This window comes from Staurois parvus, unplaced genomic scaffold (assembly GCF_062004578.1).
Source record: "Staurois parvus isolate SC_StPar_1 unplaced genomic scaffold, SC_StPar_1.0 ptg000090l, whole genome shotgun sequence".
NCBI classification, from domain to species: Eukaryota; Metazoa; Chordata; class Amphibia; order Anura; family Ranidae; genus Staurois; species Staurois parvus.
In genome coordinates, this window is record NW_028317886.1 from 22,009,167 (window position 1) to 22,024,789 (window position 15,623).

General features: G+C 38.6%; 1 protein-coding gene across 2 annotated transcripts in view; it reads right to left on the reverse strand.

Moving 5' to 3' along the window:
• Positions 1-972: 972 nt before the first annotated feature.
• The window catches only part of ARHGAP10 (Rho GTPase activating protein 10), a 374,825-nt gene continuing 360,174 nt past the window's right edge, over positions 973-15,623 (reverse strand). The window contains exons 21-23 of one of the 2 annotated variants that reach the window (XM_089670475.1): positions 7,361-7,513; positions 5,430-5,521; positions 973-4,391 (exon numbers count right to left, since the gene is read on the reverse strand). In XM_089670475.1, the coding sequence (XP_089526601.1) occupies positions 4,375-4,391; positions 5,430-5,521; positions 7,361-7,513 (262 nt within the window). In that variant the 3' untranslated portion in view covers positions 973-4,374. The remainder of the gene's footprint in view (positions 4,392-5,429; positions 5,522-7,360; positions 7,514-15,623) is intronic. The other variant, XM_089670474.1, reaches the window with a different exon arrangement.

A 15,623-nucleotide genomic window follows, 5' to 3' on the forward strand; every position in this document is an offset into this window, starting at 1 on the left:
GATGTGCGAACTTGGCGCTATATTTCAGAGTGTTTGGTTTGATTACATTATTGAATTAAATGTATTATGGTATTGTTTTTTATGATTATTATAATTTATGATTTCGGGTTTCAAATTTTATCATACCCGGGATGTTTACTAGACTCTTGTTCGGACAGATTTCAGTGAGTTATTCCTAAGAATTACAGGCCGACAATAAAAAAACTACATATTTCCATGCAAAAAAATGTACCACTTTGAGCACAGACATTCCGACATAATCAGACCGCTAGGGAGGTTAAGAAATGAAGTTCAAAGGGTATGTGAACCCTAACAGGAAATTTATCTTCTTTGCTCCCTTTTATTCTGTTAAATATACTAGTGAAACTGTTATATCTGGGCAGTAAAAACAGCTGTTGATCCTGACAGAAAAGTCTCTACTGGATAACTTCTTATGCTAAATTCTTATGTTCTTTTACATTCTTTTATTTTACATTCAGCTGTCAGTGGGAACCCCGCTGACAGCTGAAACATTAATGAATGCTATTCACTACTAAAATACTGCATAACTTGATAAAATAACTCATGCGATATTTTAGCAGCCTTTTTTAGTGAATTTATTTCTCAGTGCTTGTGGGCATTTGGGAAGGTCTCCTAAGGTTATCTTTTAAAAATGCTTCTAAAAACGCAAACGTGCATAAACGTGGCTAAACGTGTTATGTAAACGCAGTTAAACTGATGTTTTTTAACCTGCAGTCAGTTTCCATCGTTCAGAAGAGTTTTGCCAAATGCCCCATGTACATGAGCCCTAATGCTGCTCCAGTCTTGCTGTGTAAGCAATCTTATCACCACTAAAAGATAGGAATATTCTACCAACACACCGTATATATGTAATATTTCTTCATATATGATTTAACGCAGATTAACAGGTGAAAATAAGCACAAAGAGGTATGGCAGATGTATCTTTCCAACAAAATAAACAACGCAAACAATTACAGTACTAATCAGTTTTTATTTTGGATACATTTATAGTTTATTTTGGCATTAACTATACTTTAAAAACAATAAAACTGAACAAGTGTAAGCTTATAAAAGTGACTGCTACAAAAGAGTAAATGTAAAAAGTAGTATAAAATGCAACATTGTCTTTTTACCCCATTGCTCTCCAATGAATTGTCATAGTATGTAGAAGATTGCACATCAAACATGCTGAATGGTGTATAGCAACTTATCTGCCTCAGCTGAGGATGAATTGAAAGTTCAAGCATATCCTGCTAGTCTCACGCAGACAGGGAATGCTGGGACTTCTAGTCCTTTTACCAGTGTTACAGGTTGGCAACAGCTGTTATAGACAGTGCAAAAAGTATGGCTACATTTTAAGAAAAGACCCTCACAGAGTCATATCAAATGTGTCCTGTGTCTGTCAATTCATACTTGTGAATTAATTTGTAGCCAGGAAGGCATTACATCACACTATTATTTAAATATAATTACACAAAATACTCTCAGGAATGAAACTGTGAAATGAGTGACATAATAATCAAAGTATACTAGTTGCCTGGGGTAGTAATTGATAAAAACAAATAAAAATAAACAGTAACAAATGCAAACATTAAATACAACATGTTTTAAGTTTGGCAGTATTGCTTGTCCTTTCATTTAAATGATAAATGCACTTATAGTGCACCTATCCTTAGTGCCCCCCCCCCCCCTCCGTGTGCTGAGAATTTTTTTTTTTTTTTAATAAAAAAGGGTATTTTTTACCTATACCTTGAAGGTCACTCAGCAAAGAACACCAGTGAGGAGTGTCATAGATCAGTATGTCCTATGTTAATTGTAATACTCAGCACATAGAGGGGACCTTCTCCATCTGGTCAAGTGGTCTGCGCAGTCACGATAACAAGAAAAAAGTAAACTGGAACAAAAATCCATGGATACCATGTACAGCTTCTGAGCTTCAAGTCCATACTGCTAGAGGAACTGAACGTAGTTCTGTGGAATAAGTCCTCGCCTGCCCTTCAGGGTTCCCTCCAGCCAACCCGGTTCCCTTGAGTTATGTACTGCATTTAAAAAATGGATATGAAATTAAAACAGTAAAGGAATCTAAAGGTAGCAAATATCACAGAAAATTATTTAGAACTGCTTTGTGAAATACCTTTAAGGAGAATGTATAACTTGAAACATGGTTAGCTGTCTAGTTGCACTATACATGCACTATATTATAATGGTAAATCCTGAGCTTCCTGCTGTAAGGGGAACACAAACCTATCAGTGGTATGCATATGGCATTCACTAGACTGAAACAGGGGCAGGTAATCAAATTAAATTGCATTTACTTACATAGTGCTGACACTGTAAATTATATTTTTATGGGGAACATTTTAAAGTCATTGTAAGGTTGATCTTACCACAGTCATGTGCATGTACACACACTGTAGAGCCAGTTTAGGTGGTTGCCAATTAACCTAGAAATCTATTTCACATTGTGGGAGGGAAGAAACTTATGTAAATGGAGGGAAAACATATACAATTTCATAATCACAAAATTGTGTTTTAGAGAAATACAAATGATAGTATATATCTAGAAGAAACCTTTTTTGTGTGTTGAATGGTGTAGAATTAGCATTATGACTGTCAGGTTTTTTTGTTTTTTTTTTTTTAACTTCTGCATGTGTCTCATAGGGAAGATTTCCCTTCACTTCCTGTCCCAGAGCTGCAACAGAAATCCCTCCAAAGTGAAGGAGATCTCTTCTTGGACAGTTACCAGCAGAACAGGTGTCACCATTGGAAGATTTCCCATCTATCCCTGTTGATGGCAACTGTAAAATTTGGTATTGCTCATCACTTTTTATCTGACAATAAAAAAAAATAGAGGATGAATCTCTTCAGTGGAAAAATAGACACAGTTTAATACAAAAATGATCTATTTTATGTGGTGGTCAGATACAAGTAATATATGTTGCAGATGTGGCCAGCACATTGTTTTCATGAATATGTTGCACCCAAAAAGTATGTCTGCGGATAGTTGCCAATTCCTTTAAAGTGTAATCCAACTTCTGGCACACAAGAAAATAAAACAATCTTGGGTTCCTTCCCAACACTTAGATGTTCTATTTACCACTTCAGCTGCCATAGCTGTTTACTCCTTCTGGACTAGGATAATATTCCCATTTCAGCTACAGGCCTACTGATTCTATAACAATTTTGTCATTACAAGAGATATTCATGTTGTATTTTTGGAGAACAAACAATGTTTCCTCTTGATGCTGCTGTCATCAAGAATTATATATTTTTCTTTATATCGTAATGGCATAATGGAGTTAAAACACATTTTATTTATTGTAACCAGCAATAGCTTTAAATCTATTGTTACTCTAAAAACACACATTCTACTCTGTCATTTGTCCTATTCATCACACAAATATTATGTATCTGGTAAATGGCATAGTGTAATTATTGACTACAGTGAAGTGTTCTTTGAATGGATGAGGTGGAGAGCATGCAACAATGTGAATGGCTAGCCATTGCAATCAAGCAAAATGGGCAGCAATACAAATCTTTACACAGGTAAAACAGCTCCCTTATTTGGATTTCAACTACATAAATGTGTCTTAGATGCTTGCTTTGAGTTCAGCAAAAAAAAGTGTATTCCACTTCTGCACTCAAATTTGAGAAAACCACACTATATGTACGAGGGGCAATCAAGTCAAACCAGGACTTTTAATTTTATAGGTGTAAAAAGGGATGCTAGATTGGCAGTACTACACACAGTAGTAAGTGGCAAGTGTGTCCTATTACTGATCGGTTGCGCACATGTTGCGGGCCCGTCCAGAGACTGTTAATCAAGATCGCAGACAGAAGTGTTAGTGCATGTACGGAACAGCATGTAGTCATGAAATTTCTTGTGAACGAAGGCGTTAAATCCACAGATATCTACAGAAGACGCCAAGCACAGTATGGTGAGGAGACGCTCAGCCATGGTAAGACATCTGAATGGTGTAAACATTTCAAAGATGGCTGTACGTCTGACTCTGATGATCCTGGCGGTGGTGGTTCCCAGGCCCACAGCAGTCATTCCTTTCAACATTCAGCATATGGAACACCTGATCCTGGATAATCGATGCATAACCTGTCGTGAACTTCCACAAGAGATAAATCTTTCTGTGGGAACGGTGAACACAATGATGACAAAGTGAAGCAGGCTGGTTCAGACGTACTGACAAATATCTATGGCGAAGCTTTCCAGGCATTAAACGCTGGGATAAGTGTACAAATGTAGCAGGGGAGTATGTTGAAAAATAAATGCAGTTTCCAATCCTTGAAATTTGTTCTTTTATTATATAAACTCAAAAGTCCCGGTTTGACTTGAACGCCCCTCATATTTTTATGTGTTCCTATTTACACACAAGTCCTGAAAAAAGAAAAAAAAAAAGTAAACAAAAACAGAGGTTTCTGGGAAAAAGGTGTCAAGGCTGACTGCAAAACCCTCTAAGCTAGCTCAGCATGATTTGTTCCCAATAGAAAGGCTGGAGACTGGCTACATTCACACTGATGATTTAATCTGGTGCAAATTTGCAAATTGGAACTGTAAGTTGTGGCCACTGGCCCGTTCACTATAATGACAGGTCGCTGCCAATCGCAGCTATTTGCAGCTGTTCTCGCAGTCAGCAATTACCTGCGGTGTTTGCTGCTGGATACACACAAGGTGTCCAGTACAGACAGTGTTACTTATGGCAAACACAGCTTCACAGCCCTGTTGTAACAAAGAGAACTAAATAAAAAAGACTGAGTGGTCCATCGAGTTTTCCTGTTTAGATGCCCGGAGAAGAGCATCTAAAAAAAAAATAATAAAATAAGCTACTTTTTTTTTTTTTTTTAAAGTTAGGCTATGTGAATGGGGACATGTAACAAATCTAAAAGCAGGTTAGAACCCAATTTGGCTGTCAAGGTGTAAATAAATTGAAGTTTAGACTTAGCTAGCAGTACTTTTATAAAGACCAATCCCATCTCATTGTGGGTCTCTGGTCTGTGGCATTCATAGATGCAGTGCTGAGGGGCCAAAACTGCTATTAGCTTGCTAGAGTAGATGAACAGCTGACACAGCACAGAATACATTTCATAAAACTACACATATATATGTACCCAATCCATTTTTAAGAAGCACTCTACTTGTACCCCCAGCCAAATATATAGACGTGTCTTTGAAACTATTATATAGGTATTTACTATGCTCTGTTATTTTTTACATATATTTGCGATTAAGATGTTTTATTGCCTTATGTGCTAGTACTCTTTAAAAGTCTGTCCTAATATTCTATACAAAATGGAAATACATATTTAATGGATACAAAAAAAAAATTAGTTTCATTTACTAATTAAAGTGACCAATTAAATGGGGTACAAAATTCAACATGACCAAGTGCCTGTGTGTTTAAAAACATGAACTTACCATCTTCAAACACTTCGCCTACTTGAAATGATAACTCTGAGCTGTGCTCTGCCTCACAAGGATAGACGGCTATTGCCTTCCTTCCAGGTATACTGCAAAAACAAATACTGTTACCACAACTGAAAACACTTTAATTATCCAACAAAATACTTAACAAATAAAAAGCTCATATATCAGCATGCTGTAAAGAAATCATGGAAATCATGAAAGCACAGTTTAATCCATGGGTGTACAGGGCACAGCCAGCAAAAGACAATGATCACTGCTGGTGGCTATAGCTGATCAGGGAAAAAAAAAACAAAAAAACAGGCTTGTTGTACTGAAGTTGATTGAGTGATTGACTTTAGTAAAACTAGTCTGAACATACATAGATCAAAATTCATCCGGGTCCTGCTGAACTGGCCGAATTTCGATCTTTCTATGGTCAGTCTTAGATATGGGAACAACACAGTATTTCCTACGGTCACAACTTCATAAAGTTTAATTGATGTAACAGGCAAGACATGGAATGACTACTACTGTTCCTTGTAGATTACAAATGACTACAGAATACTAATCTCGGTTTTGAATACCCTGTATAATGTATGAAATATGGAGTTACTTCTTACACTAAAGCCTCCAAGCACCTACATCTCCTTGGGTAGCAATATTTCAGCTACGGACGAAAATCTTGACACAAAGGGAAGAGCTGCTTACAGTATAATTAAAGGAAAAACCATTTTGTGGACAGAGTAGATTCTACTAGGTTTTTTTGCAGTCTGTGCCCCTGTTAGGGAGATTCACCCTCTCTATTTGTCCTGTTTGCCATTATCATTAAAAGTGAAAATAGAAGAAAACCCCAAACTTTGGGTTGTCCCCAGAAATGTAATAGAGGGGAAAATTTCTAAGGACTCGATTTCTGGTGACCTGGGAGTCCCCAAGGAATTCTTTTAATCTGCAGGGGGTTTTGCCCTCACTTCCTGCTTTGGTATTGGAACAGGCAGTGAAGGTAAGTCCCAATGGGACACAGATGGCAAAAAAACTCCCCTTACTGTATCCAAAATGAAAAAAGTTTTGCCTATAGTTCTGTAGTACTTTAAACAGTTACTACACTAACATAGTGGGCCACCATGCCAACTTTCTCAAACGTTCAACATTGCTTCACAAAAAAAAAGGGAAACTGAAATTAAAATGGAGGTTGGTATTATTTACCTCTCCTTCTAAAAATATTGCCTGGCTGGTTCTAGCTTCAGCACTTTCTAAATCAGTGTTTCTCAAGCTTTTTCCAGTCAAAGCACCCTTTAAAATTGTGCACAATCTCAAAGCACCCCATTCTAAAATGTAAAAAACTATTCTACACACATGCAGTACACCCAACGTTAGAGTTGATTTATTCTTCCTAAGCAAATAGACCTTTGCATACTGGTACTTACTAGCATTCCAGTGTGTCTCTCTCAGTTTCTCTCCCTCACTCTGCTAATGTGACCTCAGTGCTGACAGAGAGGGGAAGGGGAGGAGTAAACAAGGATGATGTACATGTATCCAACATCCTCCTTCTCAACTGATGAGGTCATTGGTTGTTGGGATGCTGGCAGCTAGGTCACAAAAGTGCACAATGAAAACCTGTGGCTTTGTGTACTAAAAGGCAGGATTGATCCACCTGTTGGTTTGTATACAATTTTTTGGACATTTTACCAAGGTACCCCTGAAGAAGCCTGAAGGCACCCTGGTTGAGAAAGGCTGATCTAAATCACTACCCTGCAACATGAATGCAGGCAGTGAAGAGAGAAATCCTTATCCACATACTTTTTTGGTTGGTCAGTAACTTAGAAAGTACTGCTGAATCTAGTGTATTAGCATGGCAGCTAGGCAACCAACATTTTCAGAAACAGGTCAGCAATGGTAAATAAATAAATCAAACATGTCAGGTTTGAAGAAAACACAGCTGGTACCTGTCAGATGGCAGAGATGTGAGGTGTACAGGTGATGTTTCAGTGTCTATAGAAGGTGATGGTTCTGTTGCAACTGGTGAGGTAGGTTCACTTGATAATGTAGGTGATTCACTATTTATCCAAGACACCAATGGAGGGTGCACCAGTGTTGTCCTGTATATAAAGGAAAAAAAAATACAACTAGTAATATTTTCTTTTACAGTTTTAATCACTTGGTGTTTTCATTAGTTTCCATTTTTTTCATAATATTTTTTCCCACCATGTAGCTTTAAATAGTATAAAGTCAATCTGTATCTATCTGGCGATCTGCTGTGGTACATTTGCCCAAAGACCCCCTCACACTACTTGGAACAGAAATAAGCCAACAATAATTAGCAGCTTTTTCCCCACTACACCTATGACTGTCCATGGTGAAAGCAAACAAGCTGATAGGATCAAGTCATCTTACAATGTACCGCTTAGTCATGGCACCAAATACATTTAAAGAAGGAGGCAACTTTTTCTGTACAGAAAAGGCGAATAACACAACATACTTCCCATACAGTGTATGGATATGTAATTCAAGTGTTGCAGGCAGCTGTACAAAAAAAAAAGTGTTTTACATTGTTTCATTGTATTGCACCTGAACGTTGCTTTATACTTCAATAGGTTATTTTATCTGGTTTGCATTAATACATCCAATGTCATAACAAATACAAGTTACTCATACCTTGTTTTATATGCAGCATTCAGGATGTGTTATTTTGTATTATGTGAGGACAGCTAATGTCTACTTGTAACTGATGATCACAGCAAATGGCAGCAAGTTAGATGAAATTACTAATATAGAATTTATATATGCTCACACACATAACTGACTCCTTGTGGATTGTACAAATATGCCACCTGACAGTATAAGAAGTTTGCTATTGGTTAACATTAAACGTGTTTTTAATAAAATGCATGTCAATGCACATAGACTCAAGTGTGTTTAACAGACAACATAAATGGTGTGAATGGGTTCTTAAGGTGCCTAACCCTTCTCAGCGCTAACCAATAAATCCATACATGATACTCTGAGGTCCTTAGAAAAGCACTAAAGGGGCAATGCAGGGCCCTCGAACTGACCACATTAGTAATTGCATTTTGTGCCCAATTCACTCCTGAGCATTCCAGGAATGCACACAGAAACGTTCCTGGAATGTGCTACAAATGCACACTGTGCTTGCAGTGCCATTATTTCTTAATAGCATCCCATACTTGGCTAGCAGACGTGTTTGGTTACAGGGAAAACTTGCCAAAATACGCAGTTAAAAAAAATACATGAAACTCACCGCCCAAAAAGGTGCGGGAGCTTCTTTGATGCATTTCATCCATTCAAGTGACTGGGCTGCCCTATGTGCGTCAGGGAAAAAAAAACAAAACAAAACAGGCAGGAACATGCATTTCTAGTACAACTAGTGTGAATGGGATCTGTTTTTCGCAGAATCACTTTTGATCCTATCAAAAATCTTGTAAGCTGATAACTTTCTGTGCTCTCTGCATCTGCTTACTGTTGTCAGTTACCATTGTTCCCAGCTCTCTCTGTGAACAGAAAACCTGTCCCTTATGTTATGGAGAATAGAGGAGTGATAGACAAATGTCTGGTAAAAAAAAAAGTAAGGCAGCCCACACATTTGATGATTGGTAACATGCAACATTACATTTTTGTTCTAGGGTTAGGATACACTTTACCTGAACAGACCCACATGCACCTCGATTTGCCTGCTATATTGTTCACATATCTGGTTATTAGTGATAGTCTGGTTTTTGAATTTCATCACAACTGCACCCTATTGTCTGCATTGTACCACATTTACAAATTCCCCTGCATGGCCTTTGAATATTCTTTTTAATTTCAGCCAGGATTAAGGTCTGCATCAAGTGTAGTTATTAAATTAGAAATGATCTTTGATCACTAGTAATCAGGCAGGCTAAAGTCAACCTATATTTTCAGTCACAATTTAAAGAATTTATTTAGTCACTCAGATTTGAAATATTACATATTATTCATAAGGACCTCACCAGCAAGCAGCTAGAACTTTAGGCTTCTTTGCTCATGTTTACTTGTCTATTCTTAACTGCTCTGTTAAAGAGCATCTCTTAGATTGTAAGCTCCAAGGAGCAGGGCTCTCCTATCCCTCTTGTATTGAACTGTATTGTTGCTGTATTGTCTCCCGTTATATTGTAAAGCGCTGAGCAAACTGTTGTCGCTATATAAATCCTGTATAATAATAATAATAATGTCATTTATATAGCTCATGTAGTATAATAGCTCAAATACACAACTGAATGAGTCAGAGAAGTGGACTATCCTCAAGCAGTTTCCAATGCCCTCTCTCTTTAGGAAACTTATTTATGTTTTTTGATTGCAGGGTCATGAATGCACTCTGTTTAAAATGTTTATTTGTAAATTGAAGATTTTATACAAACAGAAAAACAAAAATAAAAGTCGTTTAAAAATGTACAAATTTGAAAAATAAATACATTTGACAAAAATCCATTATAATTATTCCTTAAAAGCCTTTTAAGGAACAGCCTATATAAACCAATATACTCTAGTTATTCCAGTGTTACAGAAATGATCTATCAGATACTAGAACAGGAAATGGACTCTTTCCTTATTGCAAACAGTAGCTTAACAGTTAAACAAATAAATGCATTACCGTAATATTTAAAAAGGTGGTAGTAATCCAAGAATACCAGAAAAGTTTCATGAAGAGATTAAAGTAAAACTAAAAGAAAAACGTTTTTTCTTTCATTTTGGAGGGTTATAACTCCTGTCAGTTGGGGGAGATTTCTCTTCACTTCCATTCCCATAGCCAAAACAGGGAGAGAGGGAAATTCCACCAAAGTAAGAGAATCCCAGGTTGTCACCAGAACTAGAGTCTTTATTAGAAGATTTTTCCGCTATAACTATTCAGGGGAATATGCAATTTCTGATTTCCTCTTATGTTTACCTTTGATAACAGAAAACATGATAAATAGAAAGGTATATCTCCCAAATGGGACACAGACATCAATAAAAAACCTGGCAGACATGCTAATCCCCACTCTGTTAAAAATAAAAAAAAAATTGGCTCTACCCAAGTGAACCATGGCACATTTTATCATCCCCAATAGTGGTCGCAGTGAAAGACAAAACTGTATTAGGAGGTCAGTCACTGGATTCCAAAAGAGCTGATAGTAGGGTGAGAGAACAGGCTGTAAGGCTGTACAGAGTACCGATCAACACAAATAGGAACAAAAGTGAGCTATGAAGGACCAGTATTCTGTGGGAAGCCGTCATTCCTTGTTCTACTTGCCTAAGGTTAAATATAACTGACATAATACTACACATAGCTGGCTGCATTATCTACATAAACAAATTACATCTTTACATGCTTAAAACAATGTATATAATATTTTTTTCTAATTGTTTAAATCTTCTTTTATACTTTGTGTTAAAGTGTTAATAAACCCACAACAGCAAAATCAGTCTGTATATGCATTAAAGCATGCTTGTTCTATTCATTGTGGAACCTAAGGGGTTAATCATTGTGTAAAAAGGCTGCTTGATCCTATCTTCTCTGATCCTTTCCTTCTTCTAGTATCCCCTTCTCATCTCCTGATAAGACAGTGTGGAGACACTCTGCACATGCTTAGTTTGGTGTGTATTGCTAGAGAGATTTTTGTTTTCTTGGGGAAATGCATGTGATTAGCACAGGGCCAATCAGCACTGTCCAGGCAGAGGTCAGAGGTTCTGCATCCTCCTAGCGCAGAAAGAAAACTCCTCCTACAAGCTTTAACCACTGCTCAGCTGAAGTCACAAGACTGCTGTAACTGCTGATGAGAAAAGGTATTTAGCAGTTTATATTTACTATAATAATTGCACTTCCATTTTTCTGTTTACTGTGGGAGATCAGATAGAGTGAATGCAGGGTCCTGGGTTTAGTAACACTTTATCTTGTTTTAGAACCATTACTTCTACTCCTCTAATAGAGTAAGTAATTTACCATCTTTAACCTTGTTTATTGCTGACATATCAGCATCATTCATACTTAAAAAGGCAATAAACAGTAAAATATGTTTTCAGTGGCCACATATTTTGAATTATTGCATTATGTATCTTCAACTAATTTTTAATATCCACTTTCTAATTTGTAGTTCCTTTTACTTATGGGTTTGTATTAAATATAGAAATTTGAAGATCAGCTAATAGAGGAAACAATCACTGCTTCCCTTCCCTACAAGTGTTGAGAACTTATCAGCCACAAACACAGAATATCTTTTTTTTGGGCCAGTTTATTCAGATTTACATTGTGGGAAGAAGCAGAAAAGCACAGCTCCTGAGCAGCACGGCAAAGTAGGAAGGAGACGGTCTATGTAACTCACAAATTGGGGTGCCATCATGTACAAACTACACATAGAAACAAAGTTTTCTAAAACAATAATATACATTAATCAGATGATTTACATCATGTTCTTGCTTTTTGTTGATCAGTAAAAACAATTTAACCACTTCCCGCCAGCCTGCAATGTACTGTGGACAGGCGGCAGCTGCAGGCAAAGCGAAGTAACCGTACGTCGCTCTACTGTTCCGGGTATAGAGCACGTATGCGTGCGTCCCCCATGCATGTATGCTGACCTCCGCTGTCATTCGCTGCAGCAGATGTATGTCAGCAGGTCTCAGCCAGTGATTTTGGCCGGGACTCTGCCGATCTACAGCAAATGGAAATGCAGAGCTGTGCCTGTATTTGTAAATACAGGCACAGAATCTAGCTGGTTCTTCCCTCCCTGGAACCATTTTGTTCCAGAGAGAGAAGAAAGGCATCAAAAGTGAGTAAAAGCAGCACATTTGCACCCACACACATTAGATTGAGCCATTTTAACCCCTTAATTGCCACATTTAACCCTTTGATTGCCCCCTGCCACCCTGTCAGTGCCATTAGTACAGTGTCAGTGTACAGTAATTTTCACTGATCACTGTATTAGTGCCACTAGCGACATCAGCTAGCATCAGGGTCAGTTAGTGTCCCTCCCAGCTGGGGTCAGCTAGCGTTAATTGCCTGCACACTATCGCACTCACGCTATAGGTCACTAATCACCGTCATTATTAGTATAGTGTTTGTATGGATCAATATATTTATCATGAACATAACTATACCAGCGCCCCTTAGTATTAGTGTCACAAAAAATGCAGTGTTAGCAGGATCATCCCCGTTCGCTAGCTGCACTAGCGTTAGCGCCTCTGCTCCTGCCCCAACCCTAACAAGAAGTGCAGTGTCAGTATAATTTCTGATCACTGTCACCTGTAATAAATTGCACACAGAACCGCAGTGTTTGCAGAATCAGACCTGATCTCTGCCAGCATTAGCAGGTGAATTTTATTGGTAGGGGTTCAAGCAGGCCTTGACAGCCAGGTGCTCTTTTTCCCGTGAGTCACACTAGGTACCTATACATTTAGAGCCCAAAATGTCCAACCAAAGGTACTCTAGTGAAGAGGCCTACAGGATTCTGAGCATATTAGATGAGAGCGATGTGGAAGACCCCCTGACACAATCAGCCTCAGAATACGAACCTGTAAACAGCACCGGCACCCTGACAGGTAGCTCGGACGATGGAGAAGAGGTCCCTGCTAAGATCAGGTGTACCTGACCCCATGAAGCTGAAGTGCTAGGATCGCATGACTTCTCTCATATGTAGCAGAGTGCCAGTACTAGTGCCGCACTACCTTTTGGTGAACTGGCTAGCACAAGCGGCCTAGTATATCCTGGTCTTTTTCATACCAGCACTGCAGTATCACCTGGTGATGTGGCAAGTCCTGTAAGTGCAGTACAAGCTGGTGCGGTGGCGAGCACAAGTAGTGTCCTGCAGCCACCAAGAAATCGCACACATGCCCGTAGAGCCCCTAGTGTCCTTCTGGATGTGCTTCCAAATCCTGAGTGGCAGCCCATAGATTCTGCAGCACCCGTACTTCCCTCATTCACTGCCCAACCCGGAATTCAGGTGGAAACAGCAAATTAAATTACTCCCCTTTGAATTTTTGGAGCTGTTTTTCACAGAAGATTTGTACAATTTGATTCTGGGCCAAAGCAATTTATATGCTCAAAAATATATCACAGCAAGCCCAAATTCAAACCTTGCCAGACCATTTGCATGAAAATCCATTACGGTTTCCGAATTTAAAAGTTTGTTGGGCATAACTCTCAACATGGGCATTGGGCTCAACATGGGCACAAAAAAGAAAGAGTTGCGGTCGTATTGGCTCACAGACCCGATTTATCAAATGCCGTGTTCTCTGCTGCCATGACCAGGCATAGATGTGAGATGATAATGCGCTTCATGCATTTCAGTGATAACACACTCTGTCATCCTCGGGGTGGCCCTGAACATGCAGGCTCTACAACTGTCAGCCCCGCATAAACCACCTCAGAGAAATTTGCAGATGTGTATACACCCCAGCAAAACATCTGTGTGGATGAGTCCCTCATTCACTTTACTGGCCTCCTTGCATTCAAACAGTACATCCCCAGCAAGCTTGCCAGATATGAGGTCAAATTGGATAAGCTCTGTGAGAGGGCCATAGGCTATGCGTACAAATTTAGGGTTTATGAGGGAAGAGACAGCAGAGTAGAACCCCCCGACTGCCCAGACTACATGAAAAGAGTGGCAAGATAGTTTGGGACTTGGTGTCGTCTTTGTTCCGTAAGGGGTACCACTTACACGTGGACAATCTCTATACAAGCGTGCTACTATTTAGACACCTGTACAATCTTGGAATTGGCTCATGTGGCACTGTGCGACCTAATTGCCGGGGCTTCCCCCAACGGCTTGTAATTACCCGACTTAGAAAAGGAGAGAAAGCCTGCATGAGGAATGATTAATTTTTCGCAGTGAAGTGGAAGGACAAACAGGATGTTTTCATCCCGTCTTCCATTCACACACGACAGTCCAAATTCACACGGTATCTGGCGTTGTTGAGAAACCCCTCTGTGTGCATTACTATAACCTTAACATGGGAGGGGTGGACTTCAACGAGCAAATGATAAATCCAAACCTAGTTTCCCAGAAAGCTTGACACTGGTACAAAAAGGTGTCCATTTATTTATTTATTTCAATTGGCTATATATAATGCTTTTGTAATTTACAAACCAACTGGGAGAAGTGGATCATTCTTAAAATCAGAAAACTGTCAATCACATTTTGAGAGACCTGAAACTCAGGTTGTTACAAAAAAAGTTTAAAAAATAAATAAAATAAAGTTAAAAAAAAATTTAAAAAACGTTTTTATCGAGTTTTATTGAGTTGAGTTCTATTGATACTTTGTTTTATTGTTAACCGTTTGCTTTACAGAAACACCATTCACTTGTTGGTTTATTGAGTTAATGTTCTATTGTTACTTTGTTTTATTGTTAACCATTGCTTGTTTTGCAGGAATGTCATTCAACTACAGGGTCTCGCTCTCAGAATATACATAAGTAGGTGTGTGCAGTGCTGTTGGATGAGATTGGAACAAAAATAAAAGAATAACACACAACACTTTATAAAGTTGGCAGGTAGAAAAGACACAGTTCTGTAATCATTAAATTATTAAATGTATTTTTTAAGCAAGCAGCAAATAACTGAATTTGAGACACTCAGCTGAGAGTGCGAGAGGAAGAAGCAGCACAAGGAGGATCAAGTGCTGGCAAGAAGCATGCTGAGGAAAACAAAGCAGGATGACAACAATGACAGAGATGGGCTCATCACTGTACTGCTTCTCCATTCACTGTCCAGTCACAAACTGAGGTGGATCATGGATAGCCTGAGCTCAAAAGAAGTGGGCTGAATGATGCTGGCCCATCAGACAGAGGAAGAAAAAAACGACAGAAAAGACTACTACAGGGCAAATTTCTGGACAGAAACTGAACACTGCAGATAAAACTAGTTTTCTTATTTTATCATTTAACCGCTTCCCCACCGCCCTATAGCAGATATACTGCTACAGGGTGGCAGGTGTGTGCAAAATCACGTATATATACGTTATTTTGCATTTCCTGGTAGGGGTGCACGCGAATCCTACACGTCATAGAAATATGCAGCGCTCATAAATCAGATCTCATAGTCCACAGAGACCTGATAGCATATAATAAATCTAGATTAGGTATACCATTAAATATAAAGCATATAAGACTCGTGACTTCTGTGGTGCATCCAGGGTTGGAAAACCAGAAAAAAGTTCGTGACTCTTGTGTTGAAAAAGCTGAAAGAAGTTTGCACTAAC